The 23,510-nt window shown below is 46.2% G+C and overlaps 1 protein-coding gene across 2 annotated transcripts in view; it reads right to left on the minus strand.

Moving 5' to 3' along the window:
* Positions 1-6,609: 6,609 nt before the first annotated feature.
* LOC109884915 (uncharacterized protein KIAA0930 homolog) overlaps positions 6,610-23,510 on the minus strand; it is a 55,517-nt gene continuing 38,616 nt past the window's right edge. Inside the window, exons 4-10 of one of the 2 annotated variants that reach the window (XM_031815540.1) lie at positions 22,140-22,217; positions 21,718-21,819; positions 19,663-19,803; positions 18,392-18,580; positions 12,315-12,474; positions 10,152-10,307; positions 6,610-8,951 (exon numbers count right to left, since the gene is read on the minus strand). In XM_031815540.1, coding sequence (XP_031671400.1) covers positions 8,911-8,951; positions 10,152-10,307; positions 12,315-12,474; positions 18,392-18,580; positions 19,663-19,803; positions 21,718-21,819; positions 22,140-22,217 — 867 coding nt within the window. In that variant the 3' untranslated portion in view covers positions 6,610-8,910. The remainder of the gene's footprint in view (positions 8,952-10,151; positions 10,308-12,314; positions 12,475-18,391; positions 18,581-19,662; positions 19,804-21,717; positions 21,820-22,139; positions 22,218-23,510) is intronic. The other variant, XM_031815541.1, reaches the window with a different exon arrangement.

Below are 23,510 nucleotides of genomic sequence, written 5' to 3' on the forward strand. Positions count from 1 at the left end.
GAGGAGATCTTTAATTAAAGTGTGGGAGACTAGTATGACGAGGGACTGTTTTTTTCCCTACCTGCTCTCTGTCCAGCTCCCTCGAGGATATTGATGTGTTGATGAGGGTTCAAATGACTCCCTATTCCCTATGTAGGGAATAGGGTTCCCCCCCATAGGGCCCTGGTCAAAAGTAGTGCACTATGTAGGGAATAGGGTTCCACCCCCATAGGGCCCTGGTCAAAAGTAGTGCACTATGTAGGGAATAGGGTTCCACCCCCATAGGGCCCTGGTCAAAAGGAGTGCACTATGTAGGGAATAGGGAGCCATTTTACCTGCAGGCCCTTTATGTTAATGCAAGACTGGGTCCGTTTTATCAGATAATCTGAGAACTAGATAAACCCTCCCCAACAGCATCTAGTTAGTTCTCACCTTTCACTGCGTAAACCTAGTGTTGTCTGTCTGTGGGTTTCTACTGAATGTTTGTTCACATCTTTTTCTTTGTAAGACTTTATTTATTGTAAAAGATAAATGGAAATATGTTGTGCTGAAGTGAGATTCATTATTTTACCTGTCTGAGTAAAAGGACTCCATCTCCCTTCTCCCCCTCGTGGAATTACACTCACTCAAAATGGCCGCCGGTTCACCCATAACTGTGTACCTGTCTGAGTAAATGGACTCCAACTCCCTTCTCTCCCTCGTGGAATTACACTCACTCAAAATGGCCGCCGGTTCACCCATAACTGTGTACCTGTCTGAGTAAAAGGACTCCATCTCCCTTCTCCCCCTCGTGGAATTACACTCACTCAAAATGGCCGCCGGTTCACCCATAACTGTGTACCTGTCTGAGTAAAAGGACTCCATCTCCCTTCTCCCCCTCGTGGAATTACACTCACTCAAAATGGCCGCCGGTTCACCCATAACTGTGTACCTGTCTGAGTAAAAGGACTCCATCTCCCTTCTCCCCCTCGTGGAATTACACTCACTCAAAAAGGCCGCCGGTTCACCCATAACTGTACCTGTCTGAGTAAAAGGACTCCATCTCCCTTCTCTCCCTCGTGGAATTACACTCACTCAAAATGGCCGCCGGTTCACCCACAACTGTCTCGAAAGGGAATGTCTGCTTCAGTAATTGTCTTTCTTTGAGAATATGTCTCCCTTCACAGCCTCTCAGAGGCATTATAGATATATATTTCTAGAGCTGCTCAAAAGAAGCACACCATTTTGGATGCAGGGAGAGGGCCTGTAAGGTCACACAGTCTGTTTTCCACAAGGCATCATCAGTTGGTGTGAAAGGATGCTCTTTCCTTCATCTCTAGGTTTGGTTGTTTCCAAGTGTCCTTTTTGTCTGTCGCTGAGGTGAGGCAATGCAGCCATCGCCTGTCTGAAACATTTTGTAGTCGTTGATTTAAAATGGGGAATAAATTCATCAACAATTCAACGGGTAGCACTTGTTTTTCTTGTCACTGGTGGTCGGTCGGCCGGGACCGCCTGGTGGTCGGTCGGCCGGGACCGCCTGGTGGTCGGTCGAACACTGAAATCTGTACCAGACTCGATTTAAACACGTCATACTTAGAAGAAGGGTCTGACCTGGTCTGAAGTAGTGCACTAGGAAGGGAATAGGGTGCCATTTGTCCGGAATATGAACACGGTGTTGCCTGTGGTGATTGATGACTATAAATGGGCCTGAGGTGAAGAAAAGACTCCCCTGGTATTCTCTGCATTCATCAGTACAGGAACATGTCCAAACAGACGAGAAGTGAGACAAGTATGGTCCTCACAGGGCAGGGTAGCCTAGTGGTTAGAGCGTTGGACTAGGTCCTAACATGCACATTTTACTGTCTGTTCTGATACAGAAACAGGTAAAACTCCAGGCCCTAGTAGTATGATATGACATAGTAATAAACCTGGTAAAACTCCAGACCCTAGTATGATATGACATGGTAATAAACCAGGTAAAACTCCAGACCCTAGTAGTATGATATGACATAGTAATAAACCAGGTAAAACTCCAGGCCCTAGTAGTATGATATGACAGTAATAAACCAGGTAAAACTCCAGGCCCTAGTAGTATGATATGACATAGTAATAAACCAGGTAAAACTCCAGGCCCTAGTAGTATGATATGACATAGTAATAAACCAGGTAAAACTCCAGGCCCTAGTAGTATGATATGACATAGTAATAAACCAGGTAAAACTCCAGACCCTAGTAGTATGATATGACATGGTAATAAACCAGGTAAAACTCCAGGCCCTAGTAGTATGATATGACATAGTAATAAACCAGGTAAAACTCCAGGCCCTAGTAGTATGATATGACATAGTAATAAACCAGGTAAAACTCCAGGCCCTAGTAGTATGATATGACATAGTAATAAACCAGGTAAAACTCCAGGCCCTAGTAGTATGATATGACATAGTAATAAACCAGGTAAAACTCCAGGCCCTAGTAGTATGATATGACATAGTAATAAACCAGGTAAAACTCCAGGCCCTAGTAGTATGATATGACATAGTAATAAACCAGGTAAAACTCCAGGCCCTAGTAGTATGATATGACATAGTAATAAACCAGGTAAAACTCCAGGCCCTAGTAGTATGATATGACAGTAATAAACCAGGTAAAACTCCAGGCCCTAGTAGTATGATATGACACAGTAATAAACCAGGTAAAACTCCAGGCCCTAGTAGTATGATATGACATAGTAATAAACCAGGTAAAACTCCAGGCCCTAGTAGTATGATATGACATAGTAATAAACCAGGTAAAACTCCAGGCCCTAGTAGTATGATATGACAGTAATAAACCAGGTAAAACTCCAGGCCCTAGTAGTATGATATGACAGTAATAAACCAGGTAAAACTCCAGGCCCTAGTAGTATGATATGACATAGTAATAAACCAGGTAAAACTCCAGGCCCTAGTAGTATGATATGACAGTAATAAACCAGGTAAAACTCCAGGCCCTAGTAGTATGACAGTAATAAAAAAGGACTTTATGTGGATTATGATGGGGCCAGATATTTTCTAGTCAGGTCATAGGGTTAGAATGACCAGGACCGTGACAGTAGAATGACCAGGACCGTGACAGTAGAATGACCAGGACTGTGACCAGGACTGTGACAGTAGAATGACCAGGACTGTGACAGTAGAATGACCAGGACTGTGACCAGGACTGTGACAGTAGAATGACCAGGACTGTGACAGTAGAATGACCAGGACTGTGACCAGGACTGTGACAGTAGAATGACCAGGACTGTGACAGTAGAATGACCAGGACTGTGACCAGGACTGTGACAGTAGAATGACCAGGACTGTGACAGTAGAATGACCAGGACTGTGACAGTAGAATGACCAGGACCGTGACAGTAGAATGACCAGGACTGTGACAGTAGAATGACCAGGACTGTGACAGTAGAATGACCAGGACTGTGACCAGGACTGTGACAGTAGAATGACCAGGACTGTGACAGTAGAATGACCAGGACTGTGACCAGGACTGTGACAGTAGAATGACCAGGACTGTGACAGTAGAATGACCAGGACCGTGACAGTAGAATGACCAGGACCGTGACAGTAGAATGACCAGGACCGTGACAGTAGAATGACCAGGACCGTGACAGTAGAATGATCAGGACCGTGACAGTAGAATGACCAGGACTGTGACAGTAGAATGACCAGGACCGTGACAGTAGAATGACCAGGACCGTGACAGTAGAATGACCAGGACCGTGACAGTAGAATGACCAGGATTGTGACAGTAGAATGACCAGGACTGTGACAGTAGAATGACCAGGACTGTGACAGTAGAATGACCAGGACCGTGACAGTAGAATGACCAGGACCGTGACAGTAGAATGACCAGGATTGTGACAGTAGAATGACCAGGACCGTGACAGTAGAATGATCAGGACCGTGACAGTAGAATGACCAGGACCGTGACAGTAGAATGACCAGGACCGTGACAGTAGAATGACCAGGACTGTGACCAGGACTGTGACAGTAGAATGATCAGGACTGTGACAGTAGAATGACCAGGACTGTGACAGTAGAATGATCAGGACCGTGACAGTAGAATGACCAGGACCGTGACAGTAGAATGACCAGGACCGTGACAGTAGAATGACCAGGACTGTGACAGTAGAATGACCAGGACCGTGACAGTAGAATGACCAGGACTGTGACAGTAGAATGACCAGGACCGTGACAGTAGAATGACCAGGACCGTGACAGTAGAATGACCAGGACTGTGACCAGGACTGTGACAGTAGAATGACCAGGACTGTGACAGTAGAATGACCAGGACTGTGACAGTAGAATGACCAGGACTGTGGCCAGGACTGTGACAGTAGAATGACCAGGACTGTGACAGTAGAATGACCAGGACTGTGACAGTAGAATGACCAGGACTGTGACCAGGACTGAGCTGACTGTATGCAGGGTTGTATCATCTGGAATTAAGTCACAATGTCAACACTATTGTGTTGATACGGCCTAGGTAGCTCAGCCACCCACAGTTTGAATAGGAAACCAATGTGATCACATTCTCTCTTATTAACACATACAGTAAATAGTCCTGTTTTAGACTGTAATACATGACCAGAGGGGATCTGGGTGCAAGGCTACCTGCTTGTCAAGGCTACCTGCTTGTCTAGGCTACCTGCTTGTCTAGGCTACCTGCTTGTCTAGGCTACCTGCTTGTCTAGGCTACCTGCAGCTGTGGTTTATCAGTAGACTACCTGCAGCTGTGGTTTATCAGTAGACTACTCTAGACCAGCTGTGGTTTATCAGTAGACTACTCTAGACCAGCTGTGGTTTATCAGTAGACTACTCTAGACCAGCTGTGGTTTATCAGTAGACTACCTGCAGCTGTGGTTTATCAGTAGACTACTCTAGACCAGCTGTGGTTTATCAGTAGACTACCTGCAGCTGTGGTTTATCAGTAGACTACTCTAGACCAGCTGTGGTTTATCAGTAGACTACTCTAGACCAGCTGTGGTTTATCAGTAGACTACCTGCAGCTGTGGTTTATCAGTAGACTACTCTAGACCAGCTGTGGTTTATCAGTAGACTACCTGCAGCTGTGGTTTATCAGTAGGCTACTCTAGGCCAGCTGTGGTTTATCAGTAGACTACTCTAGACCAGCTGTGGTTTACCAGTAGACTACTCTAGACCAGCTGTGGTTTATCAGTAGACTACCTGCAGCTGTGGTTTATCATTAGACTACTCTAGGCCAGCTGTGGTTTATCAGTAGGCTACTCTAGACCAGCTGTGGTTTATCAGTAGACTACTCTAGACCAGCTGTGGTTTATCAGTAGACTACCTGCAGCTGTGGTTTATCATTAGGCTACTCTAGGCCAGCTGTGGTTTATCAGTAGACTACTCTAGACCAGCTGTGGTTTATCAGTAGACTACTTTAGACCAGCTGTGGTTTATCAGTAGACTACTCTAGACCAGCTGTGGTTTACCAGTAGACTACTCTAGGCCAGCTGTGGTTTACCAGTAGACTACTCTAGACCAGCTGTGGTTTATCAGTAGACTACTCTAGACCAGCTGTGGTTTACCAGTAGACTACTCTAGACCAGCTGTGGTTTATCAGTAGACTACCTGCAGCTGTGGTTTATCATTAGACTACTCTAGGCCAGCTGTGGTTTATCAGTAGGCTACTCTAGGCCAGCTGTGGTTTATCAGTAGGCTACTCTAGACCAGCTGTGGTTTATCAGTAGACTACCTGCAGCTGTGGTTTATCAGTAGGCTACTCTAGACCAGCTGTGGTTTATCAGTAGACTACTCTAGACCAGCTGTGGTTTACCAGTAGACTACTCTAGACCAGCTGTGGTTTATCAGTAGACTACTCTAGACCAGCTGTGGTTTATCAGTAGACTACCTGCAGCTGTGGTTTATCATTAGACTACTCTAGGCCAGCTGTGGTTTATCAGTAGACTACCTGCAGCTGTGGTTTATCAGTAGGCTACTCTAGACCAGCTGTGGTTTATCAGTAGACTACTCTAGACCAGCTGTGGTTTATCAGTTGACTACTCTAGACCAGCTGTGGTTTATCAGTAGACTACTCTAGACCAGCTGTGGTTTACCAGTAGACTACTCTAGACCAGCTGTGGTTTATCAGTAGACTACTCTAGACCAGCTGTGGTTTATCAGTAGGCTACTCTAGACCAGCTGTGGTTTATCAGTAGACTACCTGCAGCTGTGGTTTATCATTAGACTACTCTAGACCAGCTGTGGTTTATCAGTAGGCTACTCTAGACCAGCTGTGGTTTATCAGTAGACTACTCTAGACCAGCTGTGGTTTACCAGTAGACTACTCTAGACCAGCTGTGGTTTATCAGTAGACTACTCTAGACCAGCTGTGGTTTATCAGTAGACTACTCTAGACCAGCTGTGGTTTATCAGTAGGCTACTCTAGACCAGCTGTGGTTTATCAGTAGACTACTCTAGACCAGCTGTGGTTTACCAGTAGACTACTCTAGACCAGCTGTGGTTTATCAGTAGACTACCTGCAGCTGTGGTTTATCATTAGGCTACTCTAGGCCAGCTGTGGTTTATCAGTTGACCAATCAAATCATGAGGTGAATCAGTCTTAACACCAGTACTTTGTCCCTCTTTTCAATGGTTTTGTGTCAATTATTTTATTACACTATATAAAGTGTTGGGGCAAATGCCAGTTCAGCAACGTGGACAGATAGACTTCATAATGCTACAAATGAGGAAACACACAAGTATGTGGACACCCCTTCAAATTAGTGGATTTGGCTGTTTCAGCCACACCCGTTGCTGACAGGTGTATAAAAATCGAGCACACAGCCATGCAATCTCCATAGACAAACACTGGCAGTAGAATGGCGGTACTGAAGAGCTCAGTGACCTTCAATGTGGCACCTTTCCAACAAGTCAGTTGGTCAAATTTCTGCTCTGCTAGAGATGCCCCGGTCAACTGTAAGTGCTGTTATTGTGAAGTGGAAACGTCTAGGAGCAACAACGGCTGTGGTAGGCCACAGAACGGGACCGCCGGGTGCTGAAACCCGTGGCAACACTCACTACCGAGTTCCAACTATGGAAGCAGTTTGGGGGAGGCCCTTTCCTGTTTCACCATGACAATGCCCCCCCCCCCGTGCACAAAGTCAGGTCCATACAAAAGTGGTGTGTTGAGATCGGTGTGGAAGAACTTGACTGGCCTGCACAGAACCCTGTCCTCAACCCCATCAAACACCTTTGGGATGAATTGGAACGATGACTGCGAGCCAGGCCTAATCGCTCAACATCGGTGCCCGACCTCACTAATGCTCTTGTGGCAAGTCCCCCTGCAGCAATGTTCCAACATCTAGTGGAAAGCCTTCCCAGAAGAGTGGAGGCTGTTATAGCAGCAAAGGGGGGGGGGGGGGGGACACAACTCCATACTAATGCCCATGATTTTGAAATGAGATGTGTGACGACCAGGTGTCCACATACTTCTGTCCATGTAGTGGATGTATGTTCTGTCTAAATGGTTTTAGTTAGAAGCTTAATGTTGAGGCAGTGTCGACATTTAATTGTATTTTGGCAGGAATGGGCTTCCATAAATACAACTATCCCAGGCTCGCTCGCTCCCTCCCCCTTCTCCTCAGTCGTGTGATTCGCTCCAGAATTTGAATTGATTAGCATACCACTCAGTAAAGCCACACCCCCTTAGTTCCAGACAGTTACCAGGCTCTACGTAACAGCAGCCTGGGGACGAGACCAGACAGGAACAGGGTTTAGTATCTACGGCTACTAAAGCTGAGTATCAGCAGGCCCTGTGTTTCTATATTCAGCCATCTTGTTCCAGTGCTGAGGAAAATCCTCCTCACACGTGTGTGAATTTCCAAGTCATTGTTTTTTATGTAGATGATAATTTCAGTTCCCTGTTGAAAGTTCGTCACGTTAAACTGAAGAGTTGAAGGATCTCCAGACTGTGAGCCTGATGGAAACCTACTCCCTGGTCAATACGGTGCCATTCTGGTCTCAGAGTAACATCCTTTATGTGCCAGTGGTGTGCTGATAGACTGAAGGCAGCACATCCACAAAGCCCTGGGACTTAGACAACGTTGTAGACACACACACACAATCCTTTTAACCTTCCCCGCCTCGCAGATATAAACACAAACACGCAACGACAAAACAGACAGAAGCTTTATGTTTCCGTCAGGAGAAGCGTAACCTTTCCTAAAGGCTTATCAGTGAATAGTTAAGCAGCAGGATATTTACAAGAAAACAGGAGCCGTTGTCCAAAATGGCACCCTATTCCCTTTTATAGAGCACTACTTTAGATCAGAGTCCACATTGGGCTAAGGCCAACGTTAGTGCACTAAATTGGGAATAGAGTTCCATTTTAGATTCGTCCAGAGACATTCTAAATCATTTTAGTTCCAGGTCAGAGTTCAGCCAATGGCACTGCACTTCACGACCATTGTGATCCTGACAGGACAGGTGGGTTGCTATGCCCGTTTCCCTGGCGACCGCCTCACACCCACCGGCGAATCCTCATCGAGCAGGAACATGACAGACGGAAGAGGCACTTTTTTGATTGGCTGGTTTTCATTGTTCCAAAGTTCTCTGTCTCGCCACCAGATGGTGGTAGTGTTGCTGTAATTCCTCCATCTCACCACCAGATGGTGGTAGTGTTGCTGTAATTCCTCCATCTCACCACCAGATGGTGGTAGTGTTGCTGTAATTCCTCCATCTCACCACCAGATGGTGGTAGTGTTGCTGTAATTCCTCCATATCGCCACCAGATGGGAGTGTTGCTGTAATTCCGCCATGTCACCACTAGATGGTGGTAATGTTGCTGTAGTTTTCCATCTCACCACTGGATTGTAGTGGCGTCAGTCAGGGCCTGATGCAGGAAGGCACTTCGTAGGGAGGCTCTGGGGCAGTTAGGAGGACTGGAGATCTGCTATGTCATCAGGATGGGCTTCTGTCTCACCTCCAGGATATCTGATGACAGACAACAGAGTCAATGAGCAGTCAATACTGTAATTTACACGACAGGGAAAGTCCATAATGGCTCCCTGTCTTCTAGAAAGTGTAAAGAATCTAGATTAGAAGACGCTAGCCGCACCCTCAGAGCATGTCCTCTAGAAAGTGTAAAGAATCTAGATTAGAAGACGCTAGCCGCATCCTCAGAGCATGTCCAGACCAGCTGGCTGTTGTGTTATCAGAACATTTTCACTCTCTCTAGCTCAGGTTGTTATCCCCACCTGCCCAAGATGTCCACCATCATCCCCCTGCCCAAGATGTCCACCATCGTCCCCCTGCCCAAGATGTCCACCATCGTCCCCCTGCCCAAGATGTCCACCATCGTCCCCCTGCCCAAGATGTCCACCATCGTCCCCCTGCCCAAGATGTCCACCATCGTCCCCCTGCCCAAGATGTCCACCATCGTCCCCCTGCCCAAGATGTCCACCATCATCCCCCTGCCCAAGATGTCCACCATCGTCCCCCTTCCCAAGATGTCCCCCCCAATGGCCCTTTATTGCCCAGTCATGTCAAATCCATAGATTAGGGCCTCATTCATTTCCTTCTATGAACTGTAACTCAGTCAAATCTTTGCTCCGTTTACATCTGCAACCCTGTGCATGTGACTAATGGGGAACAGGGACTGATGGTGTGTGTGGGTCTGGACATGAGGTGATAGGGAACCATTAGGGACTGATAGTGTGTGGGTCTGGACCTGAGGTGATAGGGCACCATTAGGGACTGATAGTGTGTGGGTCTGGACCTGAGGTGATAGTGACCCATTAGGGACTGATGGTGTGTGGGTCTGGACCTGAAGTGATAGGGAATAGTGACCCATTAGGGACTGATAGTGTGGGTCTGGACCTGAAGTGATAGGGAATAGTGAACCATTAGGGACTGATAGTGTGGGTCTGGACCTGAGGTGATGGGGAATAGTGACCCATTAGGGACTGATAGTGTGGGTCTGGACCTGAGGTGATAGGGAATAGTGACCCATTAGGGACTGATAGTGTGCAGGTCAGGACCTGAGGTGATAGGGAATAGTGACCCATTAGGGACTGATAGTGTGCGGGTCAGGACCTGAGGGAATAGTGACCCATTAGGGACTGATAGTGTGGGTCTGGACCTGAGGTGATAGGGAATAGTGACCCATTTGGGACTGATAGTGTGGGTCTTGACCTGAGGTGATGCGGTGCAGCGGCAGGGTGACGTAGGTCAGGTGGGAGTAAAGCAGGAAGTACTCCTCCGTACGGTTCAGTTTGAGCCAAGATCCCACCAGGGACCGACCTGTACCCGACAGGGAGCGAGACCGCAGGTTGGACTGGTTACACAGGTCTGCATGGGGTCACATGATCCAGGTTATAGGTTAATAAACAATCTCTCTCTCCCTCTTCAACACATCCTGGTTCTATACTCGCTCTCTATTCAACACATCCTGGTTCTACACTCTCTCTATTCAACACATCCTGGTTCTACACTCTCTCTCTCTATTCAACACATCCTGGTTCTACACTCTCTCTCTCTATTCAACACATCCGGGTTCTACACTCTCTCTCTCTCTCTATTCAACACATCCTGGTTCTACACTCTCTCTCTCTCTCTCTATTCAACACATCCTGGTTCTACACTCTCTCGCTCTCTATTCAACACATCCTGGTTCTACACTCTCTCTCTCTCTATTCAACACATCCTGGTTCTACACTCTCTCTCTCTATTCAACACATCCTGGTTCTACACTCTCTCTCTCTATTCAACACATCCTGGTTCTACACTCTCTCTCTCTCTATTCAACACATCCTGGTTCTACACTCTCTCTCTCTATTCAACACATCCGGGTTCTACACTCTCTCTCTCTATTCAACACATCCTGGTTCTACACTCTCTCTCTCTCTATTCAACACATCCTGGTTCTACACTCTCTCGCTCTCTATTCAACACATCCTGGTTCTACACTCTCTCTCTCTCTATTCAACACATCCTGGTTCTACACTCTCTCTCTCTCTATTCAACACATCCTGGTTCTACACTCTCTCTCTCTCTATTCAACACATCCTGGTTCTACACTCTCTCTCTCTCTATTCAACACATCCTGGTTCTACACTCTCTCTCTCTCTCTATTCAACACATCCTGGTTCTACACTCTCTCTCTCTATTCAACACATCCTGGTTCTACTCTCTCTCTCTCTATTCAACACATCCTGGTTCTACACTCTCTCTCTCTCTCTATTCAACACATCCTGGTTCTACACTCTCTCTCTCTCTCTATTCAACACATCCTGGTTCTACACTCTCTCTCTCTCTCTCTATTCAACACATCCTGGTTCTACACTCTCTCTCTCTATTCAACACATCCTGGTTCTACACTCTCTCTCTCTATTCAACACATCCTGGTTCTACACTCTCTCTCTCTATTCAACACATCCTGGTTCTACACTCTCTCTCTCTATTCAACACATCCTGGTTCTACACTCTCTCTCTCTATTCAACACATCCTGGTTCTACACTCTCTCTCTCTATTCAACGCATCCGGGTTCTACACTCTCTCTCTATTCAACACATCCTGGTTCTACACTCTCTATTCAACACATCCGGGTTCTACACACTCTATTCAACACATCCGGGTTCTACACTCTCTCTCTCTATTCAACACATCCTGGTTCTACACTCTCTCTCTCTATTCAACAAATCCTGGTTCTACACTCTCTCTATTCAACACATCCGGGTTCTACACACTCTATTCAACACATCCTGGTTCTACAATCTCTCTTGCTATTCAACACATCCGGGTTCTACACTCTCTCTCTATTCAACACATCCGGGTTCTACACTCTCTCTCTATTCAACACATCCGGGTTCTACACTCTCTCTCTCTCTATTCAACACATCCGGGTTCTACACTCTCTCTCTCTCTATTCAACACATCCGGGTTCTACACTCTCTCTCTCTCTATTCAACACATCCGGGTTCTACACTCTCTCTCTATTCAACACATCCGGGTTCTACACTCTCTCTCTATTCAACACATCCGGGTTCTACACTCTCTCTCTCTATTCAACACATCCGGGTTCTACACTCTCTCTCTCTATTCAACACATCCTGGTTCTACACCCTCTCTCTCTATTCAACACATCCTGGTTCTACACTCTCTCTATTCAACACATCCGGGTTCTACACTGTCTATTCAACACATCCTGGTTCTACACTCTCCAACACATCCGGGTTCTACACCCTCTCTCTATTCAACACATCCGGGTTCTACACTGTCTATTCAACACATCCAGGTTCTATACTCTCCAACAGATCCTACACAACACGTGGTGTTTGGGTATAAAATATCATTACCCTCGTCATCCTCTTCCCTGAAGAACTCTTCACTATCGTTGGCTGAGTGACTCTTCTTCATCTCAGTGATACGGTTCCTGGGGACCTTCCGACGGAGAGAAGGGGAGAAGAACGAGGGGCGGTTCCTCTCCGGGGTGGGAGGGGTGCTGAACGACGTCACCTGACCAAACAGAACACAGACAGCCAATCAGAACCAACGTACTACAGAGAAAACAACCAGCCAATCAGAACCAACGAATTACAGAGAAAACACCCAGACAGCCAATCAGAACATATCTAATACTACCATCAGTTGCTCTTTTGCCTGTGTAGTTAAACTGTAGTAAATTAAACATGGCAGTAACTCAGTAGTAATATAACATACTGCAGTAACTCAGTAGTAATATAATATACTGCAGTAACTCAGTAATATAACATACTGCAGTAACTCAGTAGTAATATAATATACTGCAGTAACTCAGTAATATAACATACTGCAGTAACTCAGTAGTAATATAATATACTGCAGTGTATTAAACATGGCAGTAACTCAGTAGTAATATAATATACTGCAGTAACTCAGTAGTAATATAATATACTACAGTGTATTAAACATGGCAGTAACTCAGTAGTAATATAACATACTGCAGTAACTCAGTAATATAACATACTGCAGTAACTCAGTAGTAATATAATATACTAGTGTATTAAACATGGCAGTAAATCAGTAGTAATATAACATACTGCAGTAACTCAGTAGTAATATAATATACTACAGTGTATTAAACATGGCAGTAACTCAGTAGTAATATAACATACTGCAGTAACTCCGTAATATAACATACTGCAGTAACTCAGTAGTAATATAATATACTACAGTGTATTAAACATGGCAGTAACTCAGTAGTAATATAATGTAACTCAGTAGTAATATAATATACTACAGTGTATTAAACATGGCAGTACCTCAAGTAATAATATAATGCCATGTTGTTTCATTGGTTTTTAATAGACTGGGTTTTGTGTATCAAAGACTATGCCAGTACACTTAAGTCAATCCATTCTATCCTCCAGAACAACCCCCCAACTGAGTCAAATCCAGTCTCTGATATCCTCTAGTGGACATCACACTGAACCTCAGGTAAAGGGGGACCGTATCTCAGGACATACAGAACCTCAGGACATACAGAACCTCAGTTAAAGGGAGACAGTACCTCAGGACATACAGAACCTCAGGTAAAGGGGGACAGTATCTCAGGACATACAGAACCTCAGGACATACAGAACCTCAGTTAAATGGGGGACAGAATCTCAGGACATACAGAACCTCAGTTAAATGGGGACAGTATCTCAGGACATACAGAACCTCAGTTAAAGGGAGACAGTACCTCAGGACATACAGAACCTCAGTTAAAGGGAGACAGTATCTCAGGACATACAGAACCTCAGGACATACAGAACCTCAGGACATACAGAACCTCTGGATATACAGAACCTCAGGTAAAGGGAGACAGAACCTCAGGACATACAGAACCTCAGGACATACAGAACCTCAGGACATACAGAACCTCAGGTAAAGGGGGACAGTATCTCAGGACATACAGAATCTCAGGACATACAGAACCTCAGGTAAAGGGAGACATTATCTCAGGACATACAGAACCTCAGGACATACAGAACCTCAGGACATACAGAACCTCAGGTAAAGGGGGACAGTATCTCAGGACATACAGAACCTACAGAACCTCAGTTAAATGGGGGACAGTATCTCAGGACATACAGAACCTCAGTTAAAGGGAGACAGTATCTCAGGACATACAGAACCTCTGGACATACAGAACCTCTGGACATACAGAACCTCAGGTAAAGGGGGACAGAACCTCAGGACATACAGAACCTCAGTTAAAGGGGGACAGTATCTCAGGACATACAGAACCTCTGGACATACAGAACCTCTGGACATACAGAACCTCAGGTAAAGGGAGACAGTATCTCAGGACATACAGAACCTCAGGACATACAGAACCTCAGGTAAAGGGGGACAGTATCTCAGGACATACAGAACCTCAGGACATACAGAACCTCAGGACATACAGAACCTCAGGTAAAGGGGGACAGTATCTCAGGACATACAGAACCTCAGGACATACAGAACCTCAGTTAAATGGGGGACAGAACCTCAGGACATACAGAACCTCAGGTAAAGGGAGACAGTACCTCAGGACATACAGAACCTCAGGTAAAGGGGGACAGTATCTCAGGACATACAGAACCTCAGGACATACAGAACCTCAGTTAAAGGGAGACAGTATCTCAGGACATACAGAACCTCTGGACATACAGAACCTCTGGACATACAGAACCTCTGGACATACAGAACCTCAGGTAAAGGGGGACAGAACCTCAGGACATACAGAACCTCAGTTAAAGGGGGACAGTATCTCAGGACATACAGAACCTCAGGTAAAGGGAGACAGTATCTCAGGACATACAGAACCTCAGGACATACAGAACCTCAGGTAAAGGGGGACAGTATCTCAGGACATACAGAACCTCAGGACATACAGAACCTCAGGACATACAGAACCTCAGGTAAAGGGGGACAGTATCTCAGGACATACAGAACCTCAGGACATACAGAACCTCAGTTAAATGGGGGACAGAACCTCAGGACATACAGAACCTCAGGTAAAGGGAGACAGTACCTCAGGACATACAGAACCTCAGGTAAAGGGGGACAGTATCTCAGGACATACAGAACCTCAGGACATACAGAACCTCAGTTAAAGGGAGACAGTATCTCAGGACATACAGAACCTCTGGACATACAGAACCTCTGGACATACAGAACCTCTGGACATACAGAACCTCAGGTAAAGGGGGACAGAACCTCAGGACATACAGAACCTCAGTTAAAGGGGGACAGTATCTCAGGACATACAGAACCTCAGTTAAAGGGAGACAGTACCTCAGGACATACAGAACCTCAGGTAAAGGGGGACAGCATCTCAGGACATACAGAACCTCAGGACATACAGAACCTCAGTTAAATGGGGGACAGTATCTCAGGACATACAGAACCTCAGTTAAAGGGAGACAGTATCTCAGGACATACAGAACCTCTGGACATACAGAACCTCAGTTAAAGGGAGACAGTATCTCAGGACATACAGAACCTCTGGACATACAGAACCTCTGGACATACAGAACCTCTGGACATACAGAACCTCAGGTAAAGGGGGACAGAACCTCAGGACATACAGAACCTCAGTTAAAGGGGGACAGTATCTCAGGACATACAGAACCTCAGTTAAAGGGAGACAGTACCTCAGGACATACAGAACCTCAGGTAAAGGGGGACAGCATCTCAGGACATACAGAACCTCAGGACATACAGAACCTCAGTTAAATGGGGGACAGTATCTCAGGACATACAGAACCTCAGTTAAAGGGAGACAGTATCTCAGGACATACAGAACCTCTGGACATACAGAACCTCTGGACATACAGAACCTCTGGACATACAGAACCTCAGGTAAAGGGGGACAGAACCTCAGGACATACAGAACCTCAGTTAAAGGGGGACAGTATCTCAGGACATACAGAACCTCAGTTAAAGGGAGACAGTATCTCAGGACATACAGAACCTCAGGACATACAGAACCTCAGGTAAAGGGGGACAGTATCTCAGGACATACAGAACCTCAGGACATACAGAACCTCAGGACATACAGAACCTCAGGTAAAGGGGGACAGTATCTCAGGACATACAGAACCTCAGGACATACAGAACCTCAGTTAAATGGGGGACAGAACCTCAGGACATACAGAACCTCAGTTAAAGGGAGACAGTACCTCAGGACATACAGAACCTCAGGTAAAGGGAGACAGTACCTCAGGACATACAGAACCTCAGGTAAAGGGAGACAGTACCTCAGGACATACAGAACCTCAGGTAAAGGGGGACAGTATCTCAGGACATACAGAACCTCAGGACATACAGAACCTCAGTTAAATGGGGGACAGTATCTCAGGACATACAGAACCTCAGTTAAAGGGAGACAGTATCTCAGGACATACAGAACCTCTGGACATACAGAACCTCTGGACATACAGAACCTCAGGTAAAGGGGGACAGAACCTCAGGACATACAGAACCTCAGTTAAAGGGGGACAGTATCTCAGGACATACAGAACCTCAGTTAAAGGGAGACAGTATCTCAGGACATACAGAACCTCTGGACATACAGAACCTCAGGTAAAGGGAGACAGTATCTCAGGACATACAGAACCTCAGGACATACAGAACCTCAGTTAAATGGGGGACAGTATCTCAGGACATACAGAACCTCAGTTAAAGGGAGACAGTATCTCAGGACATACAGAACCTCAGGTAAAGGGGGACAGTATCTCAGGACATACAGAACCTCAGTTAAAGGGGGACAGTATCTCAGGACATACAGAACCTCAGGTAAAGGGGGACAGTATCTCAGGACATACAGAACTTCAGGACATACAGAACCTCAGGACATACAGAACCTCAGTTAAAGGGGAGCAGAACCTCAGGACATACAGAACCTCAGTTAAAGGGAAACAGAACCTCAGGACATACAGTACCTCAGGACATACAGAACCTCAGTTAGAGGGGAACAGAACCTCAGTTAAAGGGGGACAGTACCTCAGAACCTCAGTTAAAGGGGAACAGTACCTCAGGACATACAGAACCTCAGTTAAAGGGGAACAGAACCTCCGTTAGAGGGGAACACACACGTTACAGAATAGAAGTGTGTTCCAGCTATCTACATGTCCATTCCTGGGCTCTGACTATTTCATGTTTCTGTGGGTAATTTCTCTGATTATGAAACCATTTCCCCATCATGTATATCTGTGTACCTGAGAACATGGAATGTTTGTGGTTCTACCATAATGCTTTCCTGACCGTCTAGCTGGCGGTTAGCGTCCCGACCCTCTGGTCTGGCGGACGGTTAGCGTCCCGACCCTCTGGTCTGGCGGGCGGTTAGCGTCCCGACCCTCTGGTCTGGCGGGCGGTTAGCGTCCCGACCCTCTGGTCTGGCGGGCGGTTAGCGTCCCGACCCTCTGGTCTGGCGGGCGGTTAGCGTCCCGACCCTCTGGTCTGGCGGGCGGTTAGCGTCCCGACCCTCTGGTCTGGCGGGCGGTTAGCGTCCCGACCCTCTGGTCTGGCGGGCGGTTAGCGTCCCGACCCTCTGGTCTGGCGGGCGGTTAGCGTCCCGACCCTCTGGTCTGGCGGGCGGTTAGCGTCCCGACCCTCTGGTCTGGCGGGCGGTTAGCGTCCCGACCCTCTGGTCTGGCGGGCGGTTAGCGTCCCGACCCTCTGGTCTGGCGGGCGGTTAGCGTCCCGACCCTCTGGTCTGGCGGGCGGTTAGCGTCCCGACCCTCTGGTCTGGCGGGCGGTTAGCGTCCTGTGTTTGAGTGTGTACACTGATTTTACAAAACATTAAGAACACGTTCCTAATATTGAGTTACACCCCCTTTTGCCCTCAGAACAGCCTCAATTCGTCGGAACATGGGACTCTACAAGGTGTCCAAAGCGTTCCACAGGGAAGCTGGTCCCTGTTGACTCTACAAGGTGTCCAAAGCGTTCCACAGGGAAGCTGGCCCATGTTGACACCAATGCTTCCCACAGCTGTATCAAGTTGGCTGGATGTCCTTTGGGTGGTGGACCATCCTTGATACACAACAGGAAACTGTTGAGTGTGTAAAACCCAGCAGCGTTGAAGTTCTTGACTCAAACCGGTGCGCCTGGCTCCTACTACCATACCCCGTTCAAAGGAACTTCAATATTTTGTCTTCCCCATTCACCCTCTGAATGGCACACAGACACAATCCACGTCTCAATTGTCTCAAGGTTTAAAAATCCTTCTTTAACCACCTGTCTCCTCCCCTTCATCTACGCTGATTGAAGTGGATTTAACAGGTGACATCAATCAGGGATCACAGCATTCACCTGGTCAGTCGGTCATGGAAAGAGAAGGTGTTCCTAATGTGTCCATGCACGTTTTTTGTGTGTCCTGACCCTCTCGTATGTGTGTGTGTGCCTATTTGTCTACTCTACCTACCCTCTCGTGTAGGGGTGAGTCCAGGTCCTCCTCTGTGCCGCAGGGGGACGTGTCTCCGGTCGGGACCCGGCTGACCGCCATCTCAGCGTGACCTTTGCCCTGGGGCCCCTTCATCCTGACAAACTCCATGTTGTTGTACTTATAGAAGCCGAACGACATGCGCTGGGCCATCTTCGCTGCCACACTCACCTACAAGACAAACACACAACAGGAAGACTTGATATGGATCGTTTTGGATCTTGTCTTGTATTTCACCATCAACTACAAAGTGGCCTGAAGGCCAAACGTCATGTCTGGAGGAAACCTGGCACCATCCCTACAGTGAAGCATGGTGGTGGCAGCATCATGCTGTGGGGATGTTTTTCAGCGGCAGGGACTGGAAGACTAGTCAGGATCGAGGGAAAGAAGAATGGAGCAAAGTACATAGAGATCCTTGATGAAAACCTGCTCCAGAGCGCTCAGGACCTCAGACTGGGGTGAAGGTTCACCTTCCCACAGGACAATAACCCTAAGCACACAGACATGACAACGCAGGAGTGGCTTCAGGACAAGTCTCAATGTCCTTGAGTGGCCCGGCCAGAGCCCGGACTTGAACCCGATCCAACATCTCTGGAGAGACCTGAAAATATCTGTGCAGCGACGCTCCCCATCCAACCTGACAGAGCTTGAGAGGAACTGCAGAGAAGAATGGGAGAAACTCTCCAAATACAGGTGTACCAAGCTTGTAGCGTCAGACCCCAATAAGACTAGAGGGTGTAATCACTACCAAAGGTGCTTCAACAAAGTACTGAGTTCTGAATACTTATGGAAATTTGGAAATTTGATATTTCAGTTTTTTATTATTAACACAATTGCAAAAATGCTTGTCGTATTTTAGATTGATGATTTACATTTTTTAAATATTCTTTTATACATTTTAGAATAATGATGTAACACATTTTTGGGAAAAAGTCAAGGGGTTCGCAAACTTTCCAAATACACTGTATGGAAATTCTCCAGAGAGAGGAATCCCAGATAGATATCTATAGAGTAAAGAGACATCCCAGATAGATATCTATAGAGTAGAGAGACTTACTCTGTTGTCGTAAACCTTCTTCAGAGAGGAATCCCAGATAGATATCTATAGAGTAGAGAGACATCCCAAATAGATATCTATAGAGTAGAGAGACTTACCCTGTTGTCGTAAACCTTCTTCAGAGAGGAATCCCAGATAGATATCTATAGAGTAGAGAGACATCCCAAATAGATATCTATAGAGTAGAGAGACTTACCCTGTTGTCGTAAACCTTCTTCAGAGCTTCGTAGCGGATGGAACCTTGGAAGACGACTCCTTGGAACGTGTTGCTCTTATCACTGGCTACCAACTCCACACACACCATCTCCCCCTCGCCTACCGTCATGTCACAGAACACCTACACACACAGCGAGAGACAGAGCGAGAGAGACAGAGCGAGAGAGACAGAGAGAGAGAGAGAGAGAGACAGACAGAGACAGAGAGAGAGACGCACACGTTAGAACAGTGATTCTCAACTAGTGGGTTGCGACCCAAATTGGGTCTCGGGAGGTTCTGAATGGGTCGCGGGTATCTCTAATGAACTTATCCTCTGCAGCAGAGGTAACTCTGGGTCTTCCTTTCCTGTGAAGGTCCTCATGAGAGCCAGTTTCATCTTAGCTCTGAATGGTTTTTGCGACTGCACATGAACATAAATACAATTTGTTTTGATTTTGAAGAAACTTTCCAAGTTATTGAAATTTTCCGTATTGACTGCCCTTCATGTCTTAAAGTAATGATGGACTGTCGTTTCTCTTTGCTTATTTGAGCTGTTCTTGCCATCTCTACCTTGTCACAACACAACTGATTGTCTCAAACGCATTAAGGAAAGAAATTCCACAAATTCACTTTTAACAAAACACACCTGTTAATTGTAAAGCCTTCCAGGTGACTACCTCATGAAACTTAGGGCTCCCGAGTGGCGCAGGGGTCTAAGAGGCGTCACTACAGTCCCTGGTTCGAATCCAGGCTGTATCACATCCGGTCGTGATTGGGAGTCCCGCAGTGCACAATTGGCCCAGCGTCGTTTGGGTAGGCCGTCGTTGTAAATAAGAATTGATTCTTGACTGACTTGCCTAGTTAAATAAAGGTTAAATAAAAATTAAATTTTAAAAGCTGGTTGAGAGAATGCGAAGCTGTCATCAAGGCAAAGGGTGGCTACTTTGAAGAATCTCAAATATAATTTAACACTTTTTTGGTTACTACATGATTCCACATATGTTATTTCATAGTTGTGACGTCTTCACTATTAGTCCAAACTGTTGACTGAAACTGAATATATATTTTTAAATAATTTAAATCATAGTATTTTTAGAGTTATCAGCAGCCCTATTTAGTGGATTTGGCCGCTGTCGTCTGAAACCAACTTAACATTCTTCAAGAACATGGGCAACATTTTATTGTCATACAATTGGTTAATTAAATATCAATATAGCATTAAAAATATATATTTTTCTATATTATTTTCCGCGATGTGAATATTAGGTCGCGACAGACAAAGTTCATGTTTCTGTTTCCAGCAAAACCAGCGTTACGGAGTGTCTGTTTGCAGAGTCAAGTCGTTTAGCTGAGAAAGCTGATATCAGGAACTGAAAAGAAACAGAGAGTGAGGAGATGAGGAAAGGAAACAGAGGGTGAGGAGATGAGGAAAGGAAACAGAGGGTGAGGAGATGAGGAAAGGAAACAGAGGGTGAGGAGATGAGGAAAGGAAACAGAGGGTGAGGAGATGAGGAAAGGAAAGGTTCAATCGCTGCTGTTTTATATTTTCACTGTAAAAACAGAGAGAAAGTCGTTGATTTCCTTCCCAGGAAAACAATCCATTTGTAACTGACCCCGTCTGCCATGAGGTTAATACACTAGAATCAGGGGACTGCAGTAGTGGCTTTGAAATGGACCGACAGCGTCAGGGGTGTATTCATTAGTTAGATTCCGTTGTGAAAAAATGTCTGGTCTGTTGCTAAAACGTTTTGCAACGGAAACCGTTTCCTCTAACAAACCAACGGAAGCAAACAGAGGAAATGGAATGAAACGGGGGAGGTTCCGACCTGAATTTGTCCAATAGAAACTCTCGTTTTCATTGTAAAACGTTTTCCATTTGGAGTAAATTGTTTCCGGGTTGCAACGGAGACCGAATAATGAATACACCCCAGGTCACACTTCAATACACAGCCCATCTCCCAGAGGGCCCTACTGGACGGCCCGGCAGTCAATCACAATCTGTCAGGTGCCTAATTGGGCTGGGGAGGAGGGGATTGTGGGCGGTTGTCACGGTTACCTCCTCAAAGTTGTCAATCATGAAGAAGATGTTGGGGTAGCTCATCTTAGACTCCTCCCCTTTACTGTCCATGGCGTGTTTACTTGGCGACGCATACACTTGCTGTGATGAGAGAGAGAGGGAGAGAGAAAAGAGAGAAAGTAAGGGAAAGAGAGGGACCAGGAGAGATACAGAGAAAGGGGGAGAGAGAGAGAGAGGAAGGGGGAGAGAGAGGAAGGGGGGAGAGAGAGGAAGGGGGGAGAGAGAGGAAGGGGGGAGAGAGAGGAAGGGGGGAGAGAGAGCGAGAAAGGGGGAGAGAGAGCGAGGAAGAGAGAGAAACCGAGAGAGAGAGAGTTACTGGGTCAGGTTCTGTAGAGGCCCATCTATCCATAGCTACATCAGTAAATCCAATGGGATGTAGTCTGAAGAGTCCTGTCTCTTACCTGAGACTTCTTCCTGTGAATGTGGATGTCTCCTGCGTCTGAGCGCGTGCAGACAGCGCACGTCACCACATAGTCCAGCTGATAGGAAAAAAATAAAATAAAAAATGAGGTCATGAACTTGGTTTTATTCAACCATATTCTGAACTAGAGTTTCCTGGAAAATTACAAGTGGCCCAGCGGTCTAAGGTACTGCATCGCAGTGCTAGAGGCGATACTACAGACCTGGGTTCATTCAACTGGCACAAGTCAGCCTGCAGACACCCGGCCTGCCACAAGGAGTCGCTAGAGAGCGATGATCCAAGTAAAGCTCATCGCTCTCTAGCGACTCCTTGTGGCGGGCCGGGTGTCTGCAGGCTGACTTCAGTTGCCAGTTGAACAGTGTTTCCTGTTCAACACATTGGTGCGGCTGACTTCCGGGTCAGGCTGGCGGGTGTTAAGGAGCACGGTTTGGCGTGTCATGTTTCAGAGAACGCACGACTCCACCTTCGTCTCCCGAGCCCGTTTGGAGAGTTGCAACGATGAGACAAGATCGAAATTGGGGAGAAAAAGGGGAAAAGATTGAATAAATAACATTTTCACACCCAAAGAGTGATGGGTGACAATGTTAGGCTATCACTATCAAGGACGTGTTATCCCGTGTGAATGACGTGAGAGCCCATAGGCCTATATGTTTTGGTTTGAATCACAGCTAAAGATGCCAAATAACAATTAAGCACATTAATCCTCTTTAGAACCAGTGTAAAGCCAAACTGGAATACACAGACAGCCAAACTGGAATACACAGACTGTGTGTCAGTTTACAGTATTTGGGGAAGATCATTTTTCACCATAGAAAATGCCCCTTTATAAGAAAACACTTTTGATACCAGTTGTTTCCCACTAATTAATTGCATTTTGGAACATTTCGTGCTCACAGCCTCCTGCCGGGTGCATTGCTGCGCTTATATGGAGAAAAAAGCTGAATAGTTTATCAACATTTTCAGCGGAACGGTCTGATCTGTTGAATCAGCCTCATTGGTTTAGAAAATGTCATTTTTTGATGCTAGTGGTAATTTGGGATCTATTGTATTCCATAACTGTCCTAGACTAATGTTTGGAATATTTATTTTTCGTACACAGAATAGGTCAACTTTTGTACTATGGGGAATAGTAAATTGATATAGGCTAGTTATTTTGTTGTTAGACCTACTCATCTTGTTGGCTGATGAAAAGGTTCAAAGAAAATGTGGACAGTTCTATCCAACATCTTCAATATAAGGAAGCGCTCAACTGCGTCCCTGATGTGGCTGTCTTCACTTGTAGCCTGTGAGAAGGACCCAAGATGGCTGCTAGAAGGACCCAAGATGGCTGCTAGAAGGACCCAAGATGGCT

The sequence above is a fragment of the Oncorhynchus kisutch genome, unplaced genomic scaffold, assembly GCF_002021735.2.
Source record: "Oncorhynchus kisutch isolate 150728-3 unplaced genomic scaffold, Okis_V2 Okis09a-Okis19a_hom, whole genome shotgun sequence".
Taxonomy (NCBI): Eukaryota; Metazoa; Chordata; class Actinopteri; order Salmoniformes; family Salmonidae; genus Oncorhynchus; species Oncorhynchus kisutch.